General features: G+C 50.7%; 1 protein-coding gene across 1 annotated transcript in view; it reads left to right on the forward strand.

The window, feature by feature from the left end:
* Positions 1–18980, forward strand: part of ALX4 (ALX homeobox 4) — a 49311-nt gene that overhangs the window by 17640 nt on the left and 12691 nt on the right. The window contains exon 2 of the mRNA XM_025357742.1: positions 16519–16829. Coding sequence (XP_025213527.1) covers positions 16519–16829 — 311 coding nt within the window. The remainder of the gene's footprint in view (positions 1–16518; positions 16830–18980) is intronic.

Genomic DNA, 18980 nt, shown 5'->3' on the forward strand with positions numbered 1-18980 from the left:
GTAGCCAGGTGCAGTGGCAGGTGCCTGTAACCCCAGCTACTCAGGAGGCTGAGGCAGGAGAATGGCTTGAACCCCGGGGGGCAGAGGTTGCAGTAAACTGAGATGGCATCAATGCACTCCAGCCTGGGTGACAGAGCGAGACTCCATCTCAATAAATAAATACATAAATAAAAATAAAAGAATGAGCATATTTGAGAAAGAAAAGATTTGATGTTGGCGAAAGCAGCACATTCTTTCTGGGATCATATGCTGCTTCTGCAGGCTAAGAAATTCAACTGTTTGGCCAGGCGCAGTGACTCATGCCTGTAATCCTAGCACTGTGGGAGGCCGAGGCAGGCAGATTGCCTGAGCTCAGGAGTTCGAGACCAGCCTGGGCAACAACAGTGAAACCCTGTCTCTACTAAAATACAAAAAATTAGCCGGGCATGGCTGCGTGTGCCTGTAGTCTCAGCTACTCGGGAGGCTGAGGCAGGAGAATTGCTTGAACCCGGAAGTGCAGTGAGCCGAGATCACGCCACTGCACTTCAGCCTGGGCAGCAGAGCAAGACTCCATCTCCAAAAAAGAAAGAAAGAAAGAAATTCAGTTGTTTAAGATTAGTTCAATTCAGCACATGCTTGTTGGGTTCCAGACACCGACACCAGGCAGGGCAAGGGATAACGAACACTGCCTCGTAACACCCCTCCCCTGCCCTTGGCGAGGGCACAGTCTAAAGGCAGAGGCTGCCACGATTCCACTCTTTAAAAGTTTTTTAAGTCTATATAACCAAATAAATGTACATTTAACATTTGATTTTTACAGCAGTTGCCAGTGTTTCACCCCATTTATAGTCTCTGTTATATGTATGTGAAATGGGCCCTTCACTGAAAGGGACCCTGGGAGCTACTTTTGACAGAGGTTTATAGTTCATAAATGTCATTCTGGGAGCTGCTGCTCAGGAAACCTGAACTGGAGAGGATGCACCTGGGGAAGGAAGCGAGTGGGGATGACACAGTTGCAGGCTGAGTGACATTGCCCTGGCTGTCAGCTGCCACGGCCAAATTCATCCCCAAATCATAACTGTATTCATATATCGTGGCGGCATCCCATTGATAGAGTGGGTGCCGTGTGTGGGGCAGGGGATATGCCGTCTTGCACTCTACTTCAGTCAGACCTCAGTCATTCTGGGCTGTGAATGTTCTCAGCCTCATCTTACAGATGAGGAAACTGAGGCACACAAAGGTCAAGTCACTTTTCCAAGGATACCCTTCTGTGGCAGAACCACAGGGTGACTTGGGAGCCTCCTTAATAATCTCCTTTAGTCTCTGCCCCCATTTCTTTCATGGGGGAAACTGGCATTCCCTAGTCGTATGTGACACGTTAGCTAAACACAGCTTCAACAGACCTCTCCAACCACATCGCTGCCTCAAAACCCCTCCTCTACAGAGACCTGGATTCGCCCCAAGGCTGGGCTAGGTGCCCCGCCCTGGTCACCACCCTGCACTGTAATCACAGCCCCTGTCACCAAGGCAAGCCATTTGAAGGGAGGGACTGTGTTTTACTGGGCTCTGTATTTTCACCACCCGGAACTGTGCCCAGCGCATAGCTGATGCTCCAGGAATGCTGTTGAATGAATGAATGTAGCAAATAAGTGGCAGAACCAGGGGCCAAGCCAAGGCCTGTCCTACCCCAAAGACTTATTCATTTCATTTCACCTCGTGCAGGATCTGAGCCTCTCCGTCTCGCCTGCCTCCAGACGAAAGCGATATTACAGTGTCTTGGTGAAGGTGGTGGAGCTGCAGGATTCTTTCTGCTACAGAAGGGAAACAGAGGCTTGGGGGAATTAAGTGAGAGATGTCTCGGGACACGCCCAGGGCCACATGGTTTAGGGTTGTTGAGAGGGACAATGGGCAGACAGACCACAGGGCTGGACGTGGGAGGTGCAGGGTTCCAGTCTTGGCCCTTCCATTATCAGGCAGTATGACCTTGCTCTGGGCCTCCGCATCTTGGCTGTGAAGGGAGGGTCTGGTCCCGTGGGGTCTCTGAGCCCTGGAGATGTATTGCTGGGATAGGGGAGAGCATAGGAGACTCTGCTTCTCTGGCAGTGGGTCCTGCAGGGGACAGGGTCTCATCCAGCCACCCACGCCATGAGATGGAGCTTGGGGATGGGACGAGGAGCTGGGAAACTTCTAGCCTCCTTGGGGAGAGAAGCTGACAGGGGCACTTAGAGCCCGGACTAAAGCCAGAACACCTGTCCCACCCCAGGAGACATCAGAAAGTGATCTCCAAGCGTTAGATCACACGTGGGCTTCTCACGGAGACCCTGAAGCTTGGTTTACCCCAGTCCTTTGAGATAGAAATGACCCTAGTGGCTCAGCGGTGCCCCCTTAGGACAAGATGAAGCCTGCCCGATCCCGCCAGGAGTCCTCCATGTTAGAAAGATGATTCGTCACCACCTTGAGAGGCAGTGGGCTTGGCATGGGACCATCTGGTCTGCCCCTCCTAGCTACGTGATCTTGAGCAAGTCATTCATCTTCACTGGACCTCAGTTTTCTCATCTGTGAAATGGAGATACCAACACTGACCTCATGGGATAGAGGGTCAGAGGAGATAGTGGGTGGGTCGCAACATGAATACAAGGCATTACATTATTGCTGTCATGGTTGTCATCGGCCCTGGTTGGAGAGCCGCTGTCTAAGGCTTCTCCCTTGGTAATTTGGGATTTGCCCTATTTGGGGTGGGGGGATGGTATCTTGGTATCTTGTTTTACCATAAAATGCAACATGCCTTGCTGAGTCCTCCTTGGCTGGCAAGACCCAATTCAAGAGCCACTCCATCATGGAAGCCTTCTCTGACCTTTTCAATGGAAACCGACCGCTCCTTCCTGTGGGCCCTGCCATGTCTGGGAAACTAAACTCTTGCCCTGTAGAGCCTGGAACACTTGACCATGCTTGTCCCTCGTCCATCTCTTCCCCTAGGCCATGATTCCTAAGGGAAGCTCTGACGAGGTGCCCAATGAATGAATCAGTGAAGCAAGACACGGTGGGGGAGAGAACAGGAAAGACAAATTCCAGAGACAAGCTGGGGGGTGGAGGGGACCCAGGCCTTGGCAGAGGGGCCATGGGGGCTGAGGGCTGGACAGAGGTCCTAAGGATAGTTCTTTCTTTCCACCATTTTTTTTTTTTAATACAAGGAAACTTTACTCATTTGGACTAACTGTAGGACAGTTGAAATTACAGTAGACTCAAAAATTAAAGTACTTTTCAAACTTTGAAGTTCCAACAGTAGCTTGACCTTGGCCTCCTACAGCTCTCAGAAGAGCTGCTCAAAGGAGCCCCGTGTTCTCATTGGGTCACAATGGCTTCCGTGGAAGTGAGGGCTTCCAGAGGGCTGGCGAGCAAGGTGTGCTCCCAGAGTTGGCATTTGTCTTGGGATTTTTATTGCAACATACAAGGCCCCTTGTAGAACTGTGAACGGTGGTGGTGATGAGGGGAAGGCGGGGAGGTTGCTAGGTAACTTGTCCAGGTCCTGTTAAATGATTACAAATGCCAGCTTCACAAGAGGACTTCCTAGGGAAGGTGCCTTCTTTCCATTAGTCCACATACCTTTGCTTTTAAAAAACCTTTTATTTTGATATAATATTACACTTAGAGAAAAGTTACAAATGGACTACAAAGAATTCCCAGATGCCTTTTATGCTGACTCCCCAAATGGTGATGTTTTGCCATATTTGCATTGTCATTTTCGGTCTCTCTGGGTCTCTCTCTGTCTCTCTCTCTGTGTATATGCTCTGTTTATGTATGTATAGATGTACATGCATACCATATACAGCTGAATCATTTAACAGTAAGTTGCAGGCTGGGCACAGTGGCTCATGCCTGTAATTCCAGCACTTTGGGAGGCTGAGGCAGGTGGATCACCTGAGGTCAGGAGTTCGAGACCAGCCTGGCCAACATAGTAAAACCCCGACTCTACTAAAAATACAAAAATTAGCCAGGCATGGTGGTGTGCACCTGTAATCCCAACTACTCGGGAGGCTGAAACAGGATAATCACTTGAACCCGGGACGGGGAGTTTGCAGTTAGCCAAGATTGTGCCACTGCACTCCAGCCTGTACGACAGAGCAAGTCTTCATCTCAAAAAAAAAAAAAAAAAAAAAGGAAAGAAAGAAAAGAAAAAAGAAAGAAAGAAAAGAATAAGTTGCAGACATATGCCTCTTTGCCTCTAAGTACTTCAGTGTGTGTAGGCCCTGAAACAAGGCACTGGTCCACATCTGAGGTCCCAGATGGTCAATGAAGTTGATCTTCAGCAGGGCAGTTTGATCAGGGGCAGCCCTGAAGGTGGTTGCGAGGGGGCCAATCTCTCAAGGCAGCTGAGAGCAGCCATTCTCCTGTGACTTCTCCATCTTCCTGCCTTCCTCCTCGACCCTGTCTCCTGTTTGCCTGTCCCAGTCCCACCCACAGCATCCATCCCAGGAGGGCCCAGCGGGCATGCCCCAGGCCTGGAGTCCAAGTTTCAGCTCTGCCTCTTACCAGTTTTTTGGTTTTTTTTCTTTTCTTTTCTTTCTTTTTTTTTTTTGAGACAGGTCTCCCTCTGTAACCCAGGCTAGATGGAACTCTGGGCTCAAGTGACCCTCCCACCTCGGCCTCCCAACATTTTGGGATTACAGGGATGATCCACCACCCCTGGACCTTCTTAACAGTTATTGATTCTCAGCAAGGCATTTACCCCTCTGGCCTCAGTTTCTGGGGCTGCAAAATGGAAACCTGATGGTTGTAAAGAGGCTGGAACTCTACTGGTGGCATAATAGATGCCCTAGTACTTTGTAAAGTACAAAGCCCAGTTCCTGGTTTTTTTTTGGTGTGTGTGTGTGTGTGAGAGAGAGAGAGCCCAGCATTAATCCCTTTTCCTTCCTGGACTCTGGGAAGCCCACTCCATCTCTGGACTAAGAGAAAGACAGTCCCCAACCACAACCCCTGCCATTGAGGGAAGAACTGAGAGAGCTTCTGTGTGAGGGTGGAGCGATGGAGGAGGGGGCTGCAGACCCTGCCTTGGCAGATGCCTGCCTCAGGAAGAACCCACAGGGAAGCTGGTAACAAGTCTGCCAGCCACATGGAGAGCCGCTGGGCCAAACTACAGGGGTGTCCTGGGGAGCTTTTGCAAGGCAAAGGCTTTTGTAAGTTAGTCAGTTTCCTGAGCACCCACTGGGTGCCATCTTCCCTGGAGGGCCAAGGAATCCCCATGGGTCTCCAAAGGGGGACCACTTAGGGAATGGAAAAGAGCCCAGGTCTCAGCCTGTCTGTTACTCAGTCGCTGGTGACACTCACGGGTCCCTCCTCTCAGCGCCTCACTTTGCCCATCTGTCCAATGAGGATGCCAGGGCCACCGTGTGGGAATTCGGAGGGGACTGGAATGGGCAGGAATGTGAAAATACCCAGAACTAGGGAGGGAAGACTGCTGCAAGGAAGGCCAGCGACTGGCCCCATCCATCTCTTTGTCCCTTGTAGTGCTGGGACGGTGGCAGACGCATAGTAGGGCTGAATTACTGCTTGAGTGGCAAATCCTCCCAGCTAGGACCTGGGTCTTCAAACAAACTTCTAGAAACCTCATCAGGCAGTGGGGCCCCAGGATCACCACCTTCCGTCCAGTGACTTTATTGGAACTGCAGTGCCTCCTGGTGGCCAGCATGCGCAACTGCAGTCTTGATCTTGGCCTGCTGGGAGTTGGGCCCTGGAACCTGAACGCTTAGCCTTCTGGGTAAGCAGCCAGGGCCGGGGACTCCTCTTCAGTCTTGGCTTCCCGCGGGGCTGTGCCCCTTTATTTTCTCATACTCCTCCCTGGCAGGAATTCATGCAATGTTGTTGAACTGAGGAAACAGAAGCCAAGAGGTTTGTCCAGGGTCAGGGAGCTGCCAGGGTCACCCTTGGTCCTTCCTGCCCTGCGCTGTGGCTGGTTTCCTCGACCCCCCTCATCCTGCAAGGTCCCTTCTTCCAACTCCATGCAGCAGCCTCCCGACACAAGCAGTGTGTGTAGCGGACCAAGGCCCTTCTGCGTCTGGAGCCCAGCTGCGGGGCCTGGGGCCTTTTCCTGCAGACACACTGGCCACCCTGCAGAGCTGCCCCAGCCATACCAGAGGCAGAGGGAGCCCAGAGGAGCCTCCCCCAACCCAGGCACACACGGGCGTTTGCATTAATTCCAGCGGTGTGTCCTGAGCCCTTACTCACAGCAGGCGAAGGCCCCAGCTCCAGACCCCAGCAGTACATCTGGAAGGCCCACTCTGATCAGCTCACAGTCTAGGGAGGGAGAAGGCCCATGAGCTGCTGCTGTAAAGCGGAGGATTCAGTGTTTAAGAGGCAAGGGTGGTCAGGGAGGAAGAAAGGTGACCCTTGGCTGAGCCTCGAAAGCCTAGGAGAGGAATTCACAGCAGAAGAAATACAAAAAATAAAAAGTTCCATAGTTAAAAAAAAAAAAAGAAAAAAAAAAAAAAGGAAAGGCAAGATCTCACTTTCATCCATCATGCTGGCAAAGATTTAAAAATGACCAAAATGACACTCTAATGACCATTATTGGGAGCGGACACTGCGGCAGCTGAGGACATTACATGTTTCTGGAAGACAGCTTGGCCATGTTTCCCAGAGCCCCTCAGATGTGTGGAAAATTGAACCCCATATTTCTAGGTCTTGGAGCTTCTTCTAAGGGAATCGCCATGCATGTATCGAAAGATTTAAATCAGAGACCTGCTATGATTTCAAACAAGTAGAAACCTGTGAGCCCAACAGAAGAGGATGGATTAAATAAAACAGCCATTGTTTTCACTAAGGCAGATCACCTGAAGTCAGGAGTTCAAGACCAGCCTGACCAACATGGCAAAACCCCGTCTCTACTAAAAGTACAAAAATTAGCCAGGTGTGGCTGGCGCCTGTAATCCCAGCTACTCGGGAGGCTGAGGCAGGAGAATAGCTTGAACCCAGGAGGTGGAGGTTGCACTGAGCCAAGATGGCAGCACTGCGCTCCAACCTGGGAGACAAAAGTGAGACTCTATCTGAAAAAAAAAAAAAAAAAAAAAGTTTACAAAGTAATGTGTTCTGTGTGTGTGTGTGTGTGTGTGTGTGTGTGTGTGTGTGTGATTTTCTTTTGGTCTGTCTTGATTTTTTAAAAATCTTCCATACAGAACATAGATTACTATTTGTAAGGGGAAAGAAAAGTCACAAAAGTTACAGAGAAAGCTATCTGGGTGAAAGTAGTAGTTAGCCACAGACAGGAGCGGCAGAGAGACGTGGTAGGTAGAAGGAAGGGTGCCCGCAGGAGTGCGGAAGCCTGAAGTCGCTCGTGCAGTGCGCTGCGGAGTGGAAGCAGGTCTGTGAGACTCAAGCTCGATGGAAGGCTGGGGTGTAAGTCCATGAGTCAGGTGGGACCAGTCCTGCCTTCGGGACCCTGAATGCCTCATACGCCTGATGTACAGGGTTGGCAGATTTAGCAAAAAGCAAGCAAGCAAACAACAAAACCAGGTTGCTCAGTCAAATCTGCATTTGAAATAATAATTTGTAGGGTAAGTATTTCTTGTGCCATATTTGGGATATACTTATATTGTTTAAAGTATTCACAGTTTATCTAAAATCCCAGTTTAACCGAGTCTCCTGTATTATTTCTGGCCATTCTAAGGAGGGATCTGGGAGCCAGTGAAAGGCTACAGAGAAGGCCATGACGTGACTGGCTGTGTATGTTTTAGACACTCTCTGGTTGTATTTGAGGGTGGTGAGCCTGAAGGTGGAGAAACCCCTCAGCAGGTCGGGACTGAGCATCACCCTGAGCGTCACTGGGATCCATCATGGTCCAGAGGTCTGAGTTGCAGGGGCCCAGTTTGTGACGACGGTGGCCAATCCCCACAGCGAAGAAAGGGCCTTTCTCGGAAGCTTCCCTAACCTTCCTCCAGCCCTTTCCAAGTGGTGCTTGTCTCTTGCTTCCCATAATCCCACAGCACAGAGCCCAGCCTGCTCTCAGAGCATGCACCATCCAGGATTCTAATCACTGGTTTCAGGTAACGTTTCAACCTCTTCCTGGGAGAACAAATAGAAAATTAATTCGGACCAGCCCCCCTGCCCCCGACAAAAATAAATAAATAAATAAATAAACCAAAATTAACCCATAGATCCATATTGCCACTTCTGGAAACTTGTAGTGTTTTCTGAGGACAAATGCTCCACTCCCTTCCTCTTTTTTGGTCAAAATGAGATTTATTTGATATAAATTGAACATCTTTGCATGTGTTAAAACACTATACTTTCTTAGCATCAATTTCATTCATTTGTTCATCAAATGTTTACTGAGCATCTACTGCACGCCAGCTATGCTACTAGGTGTTACATAGCAGGGTAAACAAAGCACACATGCTCAGATATATTCCCTGCTCCATGGGAGGGAGAGAGAGAGACAATAAACAAAGGGAAAACAGAAGAACAAATAAATACATAATATTGGCGCGGTGGTCCATGCCTGTAATCCCAGCACTTTGGGAGGCCAAGACGAGTGGATCATTTGAGGCCAGGAGTTCAAGACCAGCCTGGGCAACATGAGGAAACCCCGTCTCTACTAAAAATACAGAAATTAGCGGGGTGTAGTGGCCCATGCCTGTAGTCCCACTACTCAGGAAACTGAGGCCTGAGAATCACTTGAACCTAGGAAATGAGGTTGCAGTGAGCTGAGATCGAACCACTGCACTCCAGCTTTGGTGACAAAGCGGGACTCTGTCTCAAAAAAAAAGAAATAGCCTGCAGAATAAAGACTATCGGGAAGGATCTTCCATTTATGGAAATATCATCCTTTATTTAACCAATCCCCTATTGTTGAATATTTTTATTACTGTCGGTTTTCCTAAATATTAAACAATGACATGATGAACTTTCTCTCTAGTGAAATCTTACCATTATTAATTTAGAATAATTTTTTTTTGAGACGGAGTTTCGTTCTTGTTGCCCAGGCTAAAGTGCAATGGCATGATCTCAGCTCAGTGCAACCTGCGCCTCCCGTGTTCAAGCGATTCTCCTGCCTCACCCTCCCAAGTAGCTGAGATTATTGGCGGCTGCCACCATGCCCGGTGAATTTTTGTATTTTCAGTAGAGACAGGGTTTCACCATGTTGGCCAGGCTGGTCTCAAACTCCTGACCTCAGGTGATCCGCCACCCGCCTCTGCCTCTGAAAGTGCTAGGATTACAGGCGCAAGCCACTGTGCCCAGCTGTAAAACATTTTTTGGTGTACACTTTTATGAGTTTTAACACACTTATGTATAGATTCATGTATTCACTGCCACAGTCATGATACAGAATAGTTCCATCGCAGCAGTGCAAGCCCCTTGTGGACAAACTTTCTCCCTCCTGCTGTGCCTGGCAACCAGCGATCTGTTGCCTAGAGTTCCCGTAGTTTTGCCTTTCCCAGAATTCATGTGCCAGCTGAGTGAAGTTGCCCTTTATGTAAATTTGCGACTGGCTTCATTTACAGACCCTAAGGCCACCCTTGAGATTCATCCATGTCATTGTTTGTCAACAGTTCTTTCTTTTCACTGTGGAGTCGATCCGTGGCCTGGATGGACCACAGCTTGCGTTTCCATTCCCCTGTCAAAAGACACTTGGGGCGTTTCCATTTTGGGGTGATTCTGAATAGAGCTGCTGCAGACATTTGCCTATGGGTTTGGACTCCTCTCCTCTTAAAATAAGTCATTATTTCTGTAGGGTAAATACCTAGCAGTGGGATTGCTGGGTCATGAGGTCAGTGTTAGTTTAACTAGATAAGACATCGCCCAGGTGTTTCCGCCGTGAGGGATGGGAGTTCCGGGTGCTCCACACATCGCCGTAACTTGGCATCGTCAAGTCTTCTTATTCCCACTGTGATAGGCACATAGTGGTATCTCATTGTGCTTTTAATTTGCATTTCCATAGCGGGTAATGAGGTTGAGCATCTTTCATGCTTATTTTCTCCCTGCATATCATCTTAAGTGTCTGCTAGAATATTTTGCCCGCTTTTTGTTAAATATTACTATTAACTACACTCCACACTTTATTCAGATTTCACTGGCTTCCCCCAATGTCCTTTTACGGTTCCAGCATCCCACCTGGAACACATTGATGACACTTAGTCCTCATGCCTCCTTGGCCTCCTCTAGTCTGGGGCAGTTTCTCAGACTTTCCTTATGTCAAGAGCATTTCAGGGCTTGGGTTGGTGGCTGTGGGTGAGCAGGATGGCCTGTGCCACTGGCTAGCCTGAGGACTGCCATTTCCACCACACCTTCTGCTGAAGACTGGCAGCCCCTTGAGGGCCGGGACACTGTTTGTCTCTGCAGACAGCTGTGCCCCGTGCATGTGTGCTGAAATCTAAGCCCAGTCACTACTACCCTTTTGGCATTATTTATTGGGACTGGAGCTAAATTAGCGACATCCAAGTTGAGCTCTGGACAGACCCCAGTGGCGGATGAGGTAGGGTGGGGACGTGATCAATGGCTAACCTTTAACCTCCGCCCTCACCCCCACAGGACTGTTTGGACAGCAGTGGGTTTAGTCAGTGCCCTTTCAATAGCATGAAAGGGCCTCACGCTGGCCTGTTTTTTTTAAGGAGATTACATCGTTGTGTGCACTCCGCCACAGGGTGTGTGGGGCCAGCTCACCCAAGAACAGAGTGAGTGGCATGTCCCCCACAAAGCAGATGTTTGGAGGAAAAATAGATGTAATCAAAACCATGGAGGATAAAATGACTGAGACCCCGTACGCCATATGCATGGGCCTGTGCACAGCTCCACGCAGGTCCACACCACCCATGTCCGCCCCCATCCATGCGGATCTGCACCCACACACAACCACCCACATTCCCACGGGCACACACATCCCACTTGTGTGCCTGCACTTGACCACACAAGCATGCACACTCCACAAACCTATCTACAAGCAAATACACATATGCTCCCCATATCCACTCGCAACTGCAGACTTGTGCTACGTGCCCCCGGGTTTACATCTGTGCACACAGATGCTGCCAGCACCCTCTCCCTAAAATGACTCTAGAAGGTCATTCTTTAAATCACAGCCAAAAAAAAAAAAAAAAAAAAAAAGAAAGAAAGAAAGAAAAAAGAAAAATTAGTCACCTTTAGAAATCTCTCAAGGGTTTTCCTGTTTTAAAAAGGTGAAACAGGCCAGAGTGGTGCCATTGGGTTGAACCAGGACAGGTGGGTAGAGGTTAAGGGAATGAAGCAAGGCTTTCCACTTCATTCATTTCTCCAGCTGAAATCCAACAGCCAGGGGTTCCCAGTGCTAAAATACGCAGCTCCCAGAGGTATGGGGGTCCTCCCAGGGGGAGTTCCAGTAGAGGTTGAAAGGCTCAGTGGCTCCTGATTGAGAATATAACCTTGAACTGAATGCTTCCTGCTTCATCAAAAGCAGTCTATGGCAATAATGCTGACCCAGGATTGCTTGAAGAGCATTGGATAGCATGATGGCCACACTGCGTGCACAACACCCCCCGTGGGGCAGGCATTGGCTCTTGGTGATGTAGGTTCACTACTTGATTGATGGCTCTGAGTAGTCGGGGGTTTACTTCCAGATCAAGACTGGGAAGCTGCAGATTGGGACTACATTGTCTTGGACCCCATAGTCTCAGCCCTGGGACAAACCCATCATGGGAGGGGTGTCAGCATAGAGCCTTTCCAGGTCCACAAGGAGCTGCTCCAGGGAGGCTGTGAGAAGTCCAACCCCTGGCGGGTGGCCTGGGCCCAGGCTGGGCGCTGTTGCTGCTCAGCCTCATGCCAGCACAAGGTGCCCCAAGGCTCTGAAGAAGGCTTGCCCAGCATCCAGGCAAACTGAGAGCTCCCTGGTGGTCTTCCTACCCCAGTGTGGCTGCAGGGTGGGTGTGGAGCCAGTTCCTGGCAGATCCTGGACTGGGTTTCTGTACCTTGGTTTCACTTCTGGAGCCGCCCCCATGAAGCCCGTCTCTGCTTCTCCTTCTGTCCCCTGCTCGCTGCATGGAGACATCACTCAAGGTCTGTCTGGGTCTTTCTTCTCCCCTGTCTCCTTCAGTGACCTCTGCTGTTTGTGCGGTCAGCCTTGAATGGTGGCATTTGTCATTGCATGCCCCTTTTCAGTGTATCCCACCCAACTTTCTCCCCAGTGGGTAGGAATATGAGGCGGTTGGTTCATTTACTCGACAGACATTTTCTGCACATGCTTTGTAGAACATCGGCTCACCAAAGGTGCACACAGTTACCTGGACAGAGCGAGAGCTCAGTGATGTTTGTTTGTCAGAAATTGTTCATTTATTCCTCAGCAACCTCTTACTGCATCTCTGCCACCTGACCTATCCTGTGCTGAGCCTCAGGCTGAGAAGGGACAAATGGCAGGAAGCCCCAACCCTTGGGGAACTGACATTGTATAGGAGGAACTGGACATTCAGGACTGGATGAGATACGAGTCACCTAACACAGGCATTCAGTAGAGAGGGTGAGCAGAGGACAGAAAACAGTCACAATCTGGGAGGGCTTCTTGGAGGAGCTGGTGCTTCACTGGATCTTGGAGGTCAGTTGGAAGGAGGGACATTCCAGGCAGGGACCCGAGATGGGGACTTGGGGGACCAAGGTCTGTGGTTTCCTTTGGTCAGGAACAATCAGCCTGAGTTGTGGGACCTCTGTTTTCAGCATCCATCTTGTTGAGGAGGGCACCTCGCAGGGAGTCCGATCTGACCAGCACCCAGGCCTTCGGCCACCACCCTGACTCTCTAGCTAGCCCGGGGTCATCTCCCAGGAGAGCGATCTGCTGGCTTTGCCCAGGGTCCGGCCCCACTCCCTGCTGCCCTCTGTCTCACACTGGCCGGAGAAACGCAGGGCTGCCCGAGGAACAGCAGTGGGAACTGCAGAAGGAAGGGAGACTCAGAGGGGTGGCAGTATACTCCCAATGTCCGCAGGGACAGGGCTGTCATGGGGAAGGGTGCTGGGAGGTTAGAACTGGAACCAATGAGCCAGACCTACAGGAGACAGACATGGGCTGGGTCTAAGGACGAATGGTCCAGCTGTCCGAGGGGCAGTGAGCTCCCTGCTACGCTAGACTGGAACCAGCGCCGGGTGGGGATGCGGCAGGGTGGCGGGAAGTGGACATAGAGGCCTGAGCTTGGGGTCTTAAGACTGAGACTCTGAGAGGGCCGCGCTTGTCATTCTGACCAGTTGAGTGGAGCCGTAGAACTTCGGGGAATTTTTCTTTGTTGTCTAAATGAGGAATCCGGCCTCAGGATTTAAAGCAAGCTGACTCAAGACAGGTTAGAAGGCTTGCTGCCTTCTTCCTTGAGGAACCAGGAGCAGCACTTCCCTGAATTCCTTCCATCTCCAACACAGGCACACCCTGCCCCTCTCCTCCCCTCCCCAGGTCCTCAGGGACAGTCCCGGCTGCTGGTGAGCAAGGGAGGAAGGACCCTCAGCCACCCCGCTGTCCCTATTTGTAGGTGAGACTCCAGAGGTGAAATGGGTCATCTGAAGTCCCAGGCAGAGTGGGGGCCGAGGCCAGGGCTTCCAACTCTTGGGCTGGTGGTCTTCGCACACGCTGTACCACCTCTGTCTCTCTGCCTGTTCACTTAGTCTCAGTGGGCAGCTAGAGGTTGACAAAACTGGACCCTTACTTGTCACCATGAAGACTGGACCTTCTACCACTTCCCCTGAGAGGCCGAGAGCTGGCTCCGTGCTGAGAGGCTGCCCCCAGGCCACATCCTCACTCCCTCATCCTCAGGGGCTGGTCTTGCTCCCCACAAGATGGGCAGAGCAGGACGCCTTGGTCATGTGAGGCCCCTGGGTTCCTTCTGCCCCTACCTCTCTCCCTGGGAATAGGGCCTAAGACCCCGGGGGAGGGAGTAGAGGGCAGGCCAGGAGCTGAGAGGCTGTGCTCTGTCCAGAATTGGGGCTTGTTCCCTTCTCTCTCTGGCCTCAGTTTCTCCCCAGTTAAAACTAGGAGTTCAGGCTGGTCTGTACCAACTCTAGGTTCCTGTAACATGGAGCTCCCATTGCTGTGCAGGCTGGTCCCCATCCCCAGCAAGGGTCCGTGGGGCTGTGAGATGGGGCCTGGGGACCGGGGCTCAGGGCTCAGTGCTCACCTCCCTCAGCCCCTCATCTGGCTTCCAGGACATTGCAAAACAGGGATGGTTATTTTTGGTAAGGCTGGGTGGGGTTTCTTTAAGAAAAAAAACCCCAAAAACCTAAAACATAAAATGTATTTGTCTGCCAGGAAGATAAATATCTTTGCTGAAAGCTCTTGGCCCAGCTGCCAGCTGCAGTTTGCAGAATACTGTGAAGCTGTGGCTGTCTGCGTGTGCCTGGGCTCACACGGTGTCATGCATGATGCCGCTGGGCCAGTCGTGCACCCCCATGGCGTCTGCACTGCCCGTGGCCCTCAGGAGCAGCCTCCTGAAGCTGCTTCCAGGCCTGCTCTGGGCACTCACCTCTATGCCCTTTCCTTGATGCCTTGGAGAGGGAGGTGAGAATGCCACAGGCCAAATGTTCCTCTCAGCTTTCCCAGTGTGCACAGAAAGCCAGGGATAAGACTGAGTCTGAAGCCTCAGCCCTCAGGATCTGGATGGAGTCAGAAGACCTGGACTACAGGCATCATTCTGATGCTTAATGCCCATCCCCTGGACCTATTTCCAGGAGAAGAAACCGAGGGTCAGCGTGGTTGATGCTCACATCTACCACACATGCTTGTTGTGATGATCAAAACTTGTGCATGCGAAAGGTCGTGTCAAATGCTCCCCACACATCTTATGAAGTGTGTTCGTTCTTTCACTCAAGAAGTTCCTTTTCCCCAAGTTACAGACAAGGAATGCGGCTCTCGAGTTGCTCACACCCACATCTGCAGACACCCAGTTGGCTGCCCTTCCCTAGGCATCTGTGCACGCACTGCACATGTTCCTGCGCCCAAGGGCCTGCATGCTTGGAGGACTTCTCCAGGGTCCTCTAATGTTCACAGGGTCTGTGGGTTTGCAAGTCCAGACTAGAAAGGTGAATATCAATAATGGCAAAACTACCTAGCTAGCACTCTAGCCTCTTTATTTCCCACAGCTACCCTATGAGGAAGATCCTATAAGGATCTTCATCCCCATTTTATACAGGGGGAAACTGAGGCACACAAAGGTTAGGTAAGCTCTCCTGAGCACAGAGCTGGGGAGTCACGGCCATAGGATTCATAGCAAGGCTAAAGAGTCCATGCCCTAAACGAGGGTCCTTAGCCTGCAGGCTGTGGACCAGTACCGGTCCATGGCCTGTTAGTAACCGGGCAGCACACAGGAGGTGAGCGGCAAGTGAGCAAGCATTACCGCAAGTTCTGGCTCCTTTCAGGTCACTGATGCCATTAGATTCTCACAGGAGCGTGAATCCTACTGTGAACCATGCATGCGAGGGATCTAGGTTGCATGCTCCTTACGAGAATCTGATGCCTGGTGATTTGAGGTGAAACAGTTTCATCCCCAAGCCATTCCCCACCACCACCCCCTCCATCCATGGAAAAAATTATCTTCCACAAAACCAGTTTCTGGTGCCAAAAAGGTAGGGACTGCTGTCCTAAACCCTCTGCCAGGAGGTGAGTGTGTCTGCCCAGGAAGCTCACCAGGCTGTGTGGTGGTAAAGTGGCTTCCCGCCTCACTCTCCCACCCCAGCCTCCACCTCTTCTTCCTTGACCTGTATGGGTTGATTGGTCCTTGCAGTCCTGAGCTCCTAGGAATGTGCCAGGGGTTTCCATCTGCTAGATGCAGTGGCTGGGAGCCGTGCTCATGTACACCCACCCAGGCCCGGGGTCAGCGTGCTGGGGATGAAGGTGCCTGGGCAGCCTCAGTAAGCAATGTGCAGGCGCTGCTTGTAACAGGAGATGTGGCCCATGCCTCGATCCCGTGCACCCCCAAGGAAGAAAGACCCTTCTCTTAAACAATCGGTGAGACCAGCGTGCAGGGTTGAGGGGCGGGCAAGGAGGTGTTGACCCCTCAGCACTGGACTCTTGGGGCAGAGTCTCCAGCTCCTGCTGAACTCCTGGTGGGACTAGGCCAGGAAAGGAGGGGCACTCCTGTCTGCCTCAGTGCTGGGTCCTCCTCACCCCAAGCCCAACTGGGCCAGACATGGCTGCTGAATGAGTTTCCCTTCCACCCAGGGAGGCCATGGCACTGAGGTCAGAATTCTCGGGACCCAGAAAAGTCCTGATGAAGGGAATCCCTCTAGAGAGAGGAGCTCAGGGTCAGTGAGGTGGGGACTAAAGGTCGCAGAAGTCAGATTGACTGACTTGGGTTCACATAACATTGGTGCTGAAAGGGACCTAGTCTAAGATGGTGGCAAAGAGGCTCAGAGAGGGGAAGAGATTTGCCCAAGGTCACACAGCATGTTAATGGCAAGCCAGAATTAGAAGCCAAGTCTCCTGACCTTGCATCCAATGAGCTTTAAGAGGAAAAAGGCAGGGGGTGGCTACCCAAGTGCCCCCCAACCAACATCCCCCTTCTTTTGCTTCATTCAGCCATTGGTTTCTGACTTTGTTTCCTCCCCCCTCAGCTAAAGAAAGCTCCCTGGGGGAGCCAGAGTTACCCCCCGACTCTGACACTGTGGGGATGGACAGCAGCTACCTGAGTGTCAAGGAGGCTGGGGTGAAGGGGCCCCAGGACCGGGCCAGCTCAGACCTCCCCAGCCCACTGGAGAAGGCCGACTCGGAGAGCAACAAGGGCAAGAAGCGGAGGAACCGGACCACCTTCACCAGCTACCAGCTGGAGGAGCTGGAGAAGGTCTTCCAGAAGACCCACTACCCAGACGTGTATGCACGAGAACAGCTGGCCATGAGGACAGACCTCACCGAGGCCCGTGTGCAGGTCAGTGAGGGCCACCTGGGAGTGAGGCTGGTAAAGCAGAGCCTGCCCCTGGGCTCTTGGCTGCAGCTGGGGTCTCCTGACTGCCCACCAACCACACCATGGCTTTCCTTACCTCAGTTCATTGTGAGCCTGAGAGTAGGGGCTCCTAGCATGCCCCTCATGCCCCTGTCCCAACTAGAGCAACTCTGCTTTTATCCTCCTTAATATTGGGCTTCTGTACTGTGGGAGGGGGCAAAGGAAGGAGGGCCCCCAGAAGAAGGGCAGGAAGGCTGCTGCTGGCTGTTTCTGGGCTTTACACTGTGTGAGAATCCTGGCTTTTTCACAGAGAAGGGTTACTGGTCCCTGCTCTGGAAGGCCTATATCTTGGACAGGAAACAGGATAAACATGAAGATAATGTCTACAGCATCACAATGGGCAGAAACAGAGAACAGTTTAGCTCTTCCTTCTGCCTAGATGGCTGCCTCCCCCTCCATTTTTCAGGTCCCAACTCATACCTCCTCTGACAGGTCTTCCTGACCACCATGGCTAAAGCAGCAGCCCCCCCTACTACCAGTCAACAACCAAAACACCCACCCAGTACAATACAGTGGAACCCAGCACACTCAACCCAACTCACTGCAACCCAATGGAACACAACCCAATAGAACTCAACTCAACACAACACAATGGAACTCAACATACTCAACCCAACTCAGTGCAATCCAACACAACACAACACAACCCAACCCAATAGAACTCAACTCAACCCAGCACAACACAATAGAACTCAACACACTCAACCCAACTCAACCCATTCCAACATAACACAGCCCAATATAACACACTCCAGTGGAACTCACCCTAACACAATGGAACCTGACACACTCAATCCAACTCAGTGCAACCCAATAGAACTCAACCCAGCCCAACCCAACACAACCCAGTAGAACTCAGCTCAACCCAACACAACACAATGGGACTCAACATACTAAACCTAACACAACCCATTCCAACACAACCCAATATAACACATTCCAATGGAACTCAACCTAACACAACACAACACAATGGAGCCTGACACACTCAACCCAACCCAACATAACACAACCAAACCAGCTCACTTTTTGCTACACTGTCCTATTTTATCTTCTTAAAACTTTAATTTTTTGTTTGTTTGTTTTCTTTTTAGAGACAGGGTCTCATTCTGTCACCCAGGCTGGAGTGCAATAAGATGATTATAGCTCACTGCAGCCTCAAACTCCTAGGCTAAAGTGATCCTCCCACCTCAGCCTCCCAAAGTACTAGAATTATAGGCATAAGTCACCACGCCTGGGCCCATTTTATCTTCTGGGTATTTTAGTTTATTTTTTTTAAAGAGACTGGGTCTCTCTCTGTCACCCAGCGTGGAGTGCAGTGGTGTGATCATGGCTCGCTGTAGCCTTAACTTCATGGGCTCAAGGGATCCTCCCACCTCAGCTTCCTGAGTAGCTGGGACCACAGGCATACACCACCATGCCTGGGATAAGATTTTTTATTTTTTTGTAGAGATGGGGTCTTGCTAGGTTGCCCACATTGGCCTCAAACTCCTGGCCTCAAGTAATCCCTCACCTCAGCCTCCCATAGTGCTGGGATTATAGGTATGAGACACTGTGCCCAACTCGTATTTTGTCTTCTTTCTAGGATTTTTGACTGGCTTAAGTTATTTTACTCGTTTGTCCCCTTCCACTAAACTGTGATTTCCTTGAGATCAAGCACTGATTGTTCATCCCTGTATTCCCACCAATTAGAGAAAGCCAAATGCAGAGCATCAAGGCTAAAAAATAAGTATCCATGGATCAATCAACCCCTGTCCAGAGAGCTGTGTCTCCCCCACCAGCATGAATTCACAGCAAAGAAAGGATCAGAAAGAAAAGACCCATGAGTAGCCAAAATACAGGCGACAAAATTCACACACTCAAGTTTAAGTTTCAATTTAACACAAAATAAATGTCATAATCAGTCTGCTTTTCCAACCCAAAGCATGTTGGAAATAGCAAATAAAGTGTTGCCATATAGCAGTTTTTCCCTCTCCAGTGGGCCAGAAAAATGAACAGCTTTAGAACAAAGAGGAATCTTTTTTTTTTTTTTTTTTTTTTTAATCAGCAAAGCGCCATACAGCTCAGTGGGCTGGG

The sequence above is a fragment of the Theropithecus gelada genome, chromosome 14, assembly GCF_003255815.1.
Source record: "Theropithecus gelada isolate Dixy chromosome 14, Tgel_1.0, whole genome shotgun sequence".
Taxonomy (NCBI): domain Eukaryota; kingdom Metazoa; phylum Chordata; class Mammalia; order Primates; family Cercopithecidae; genus Theropithecus; species Theropithecus gelada.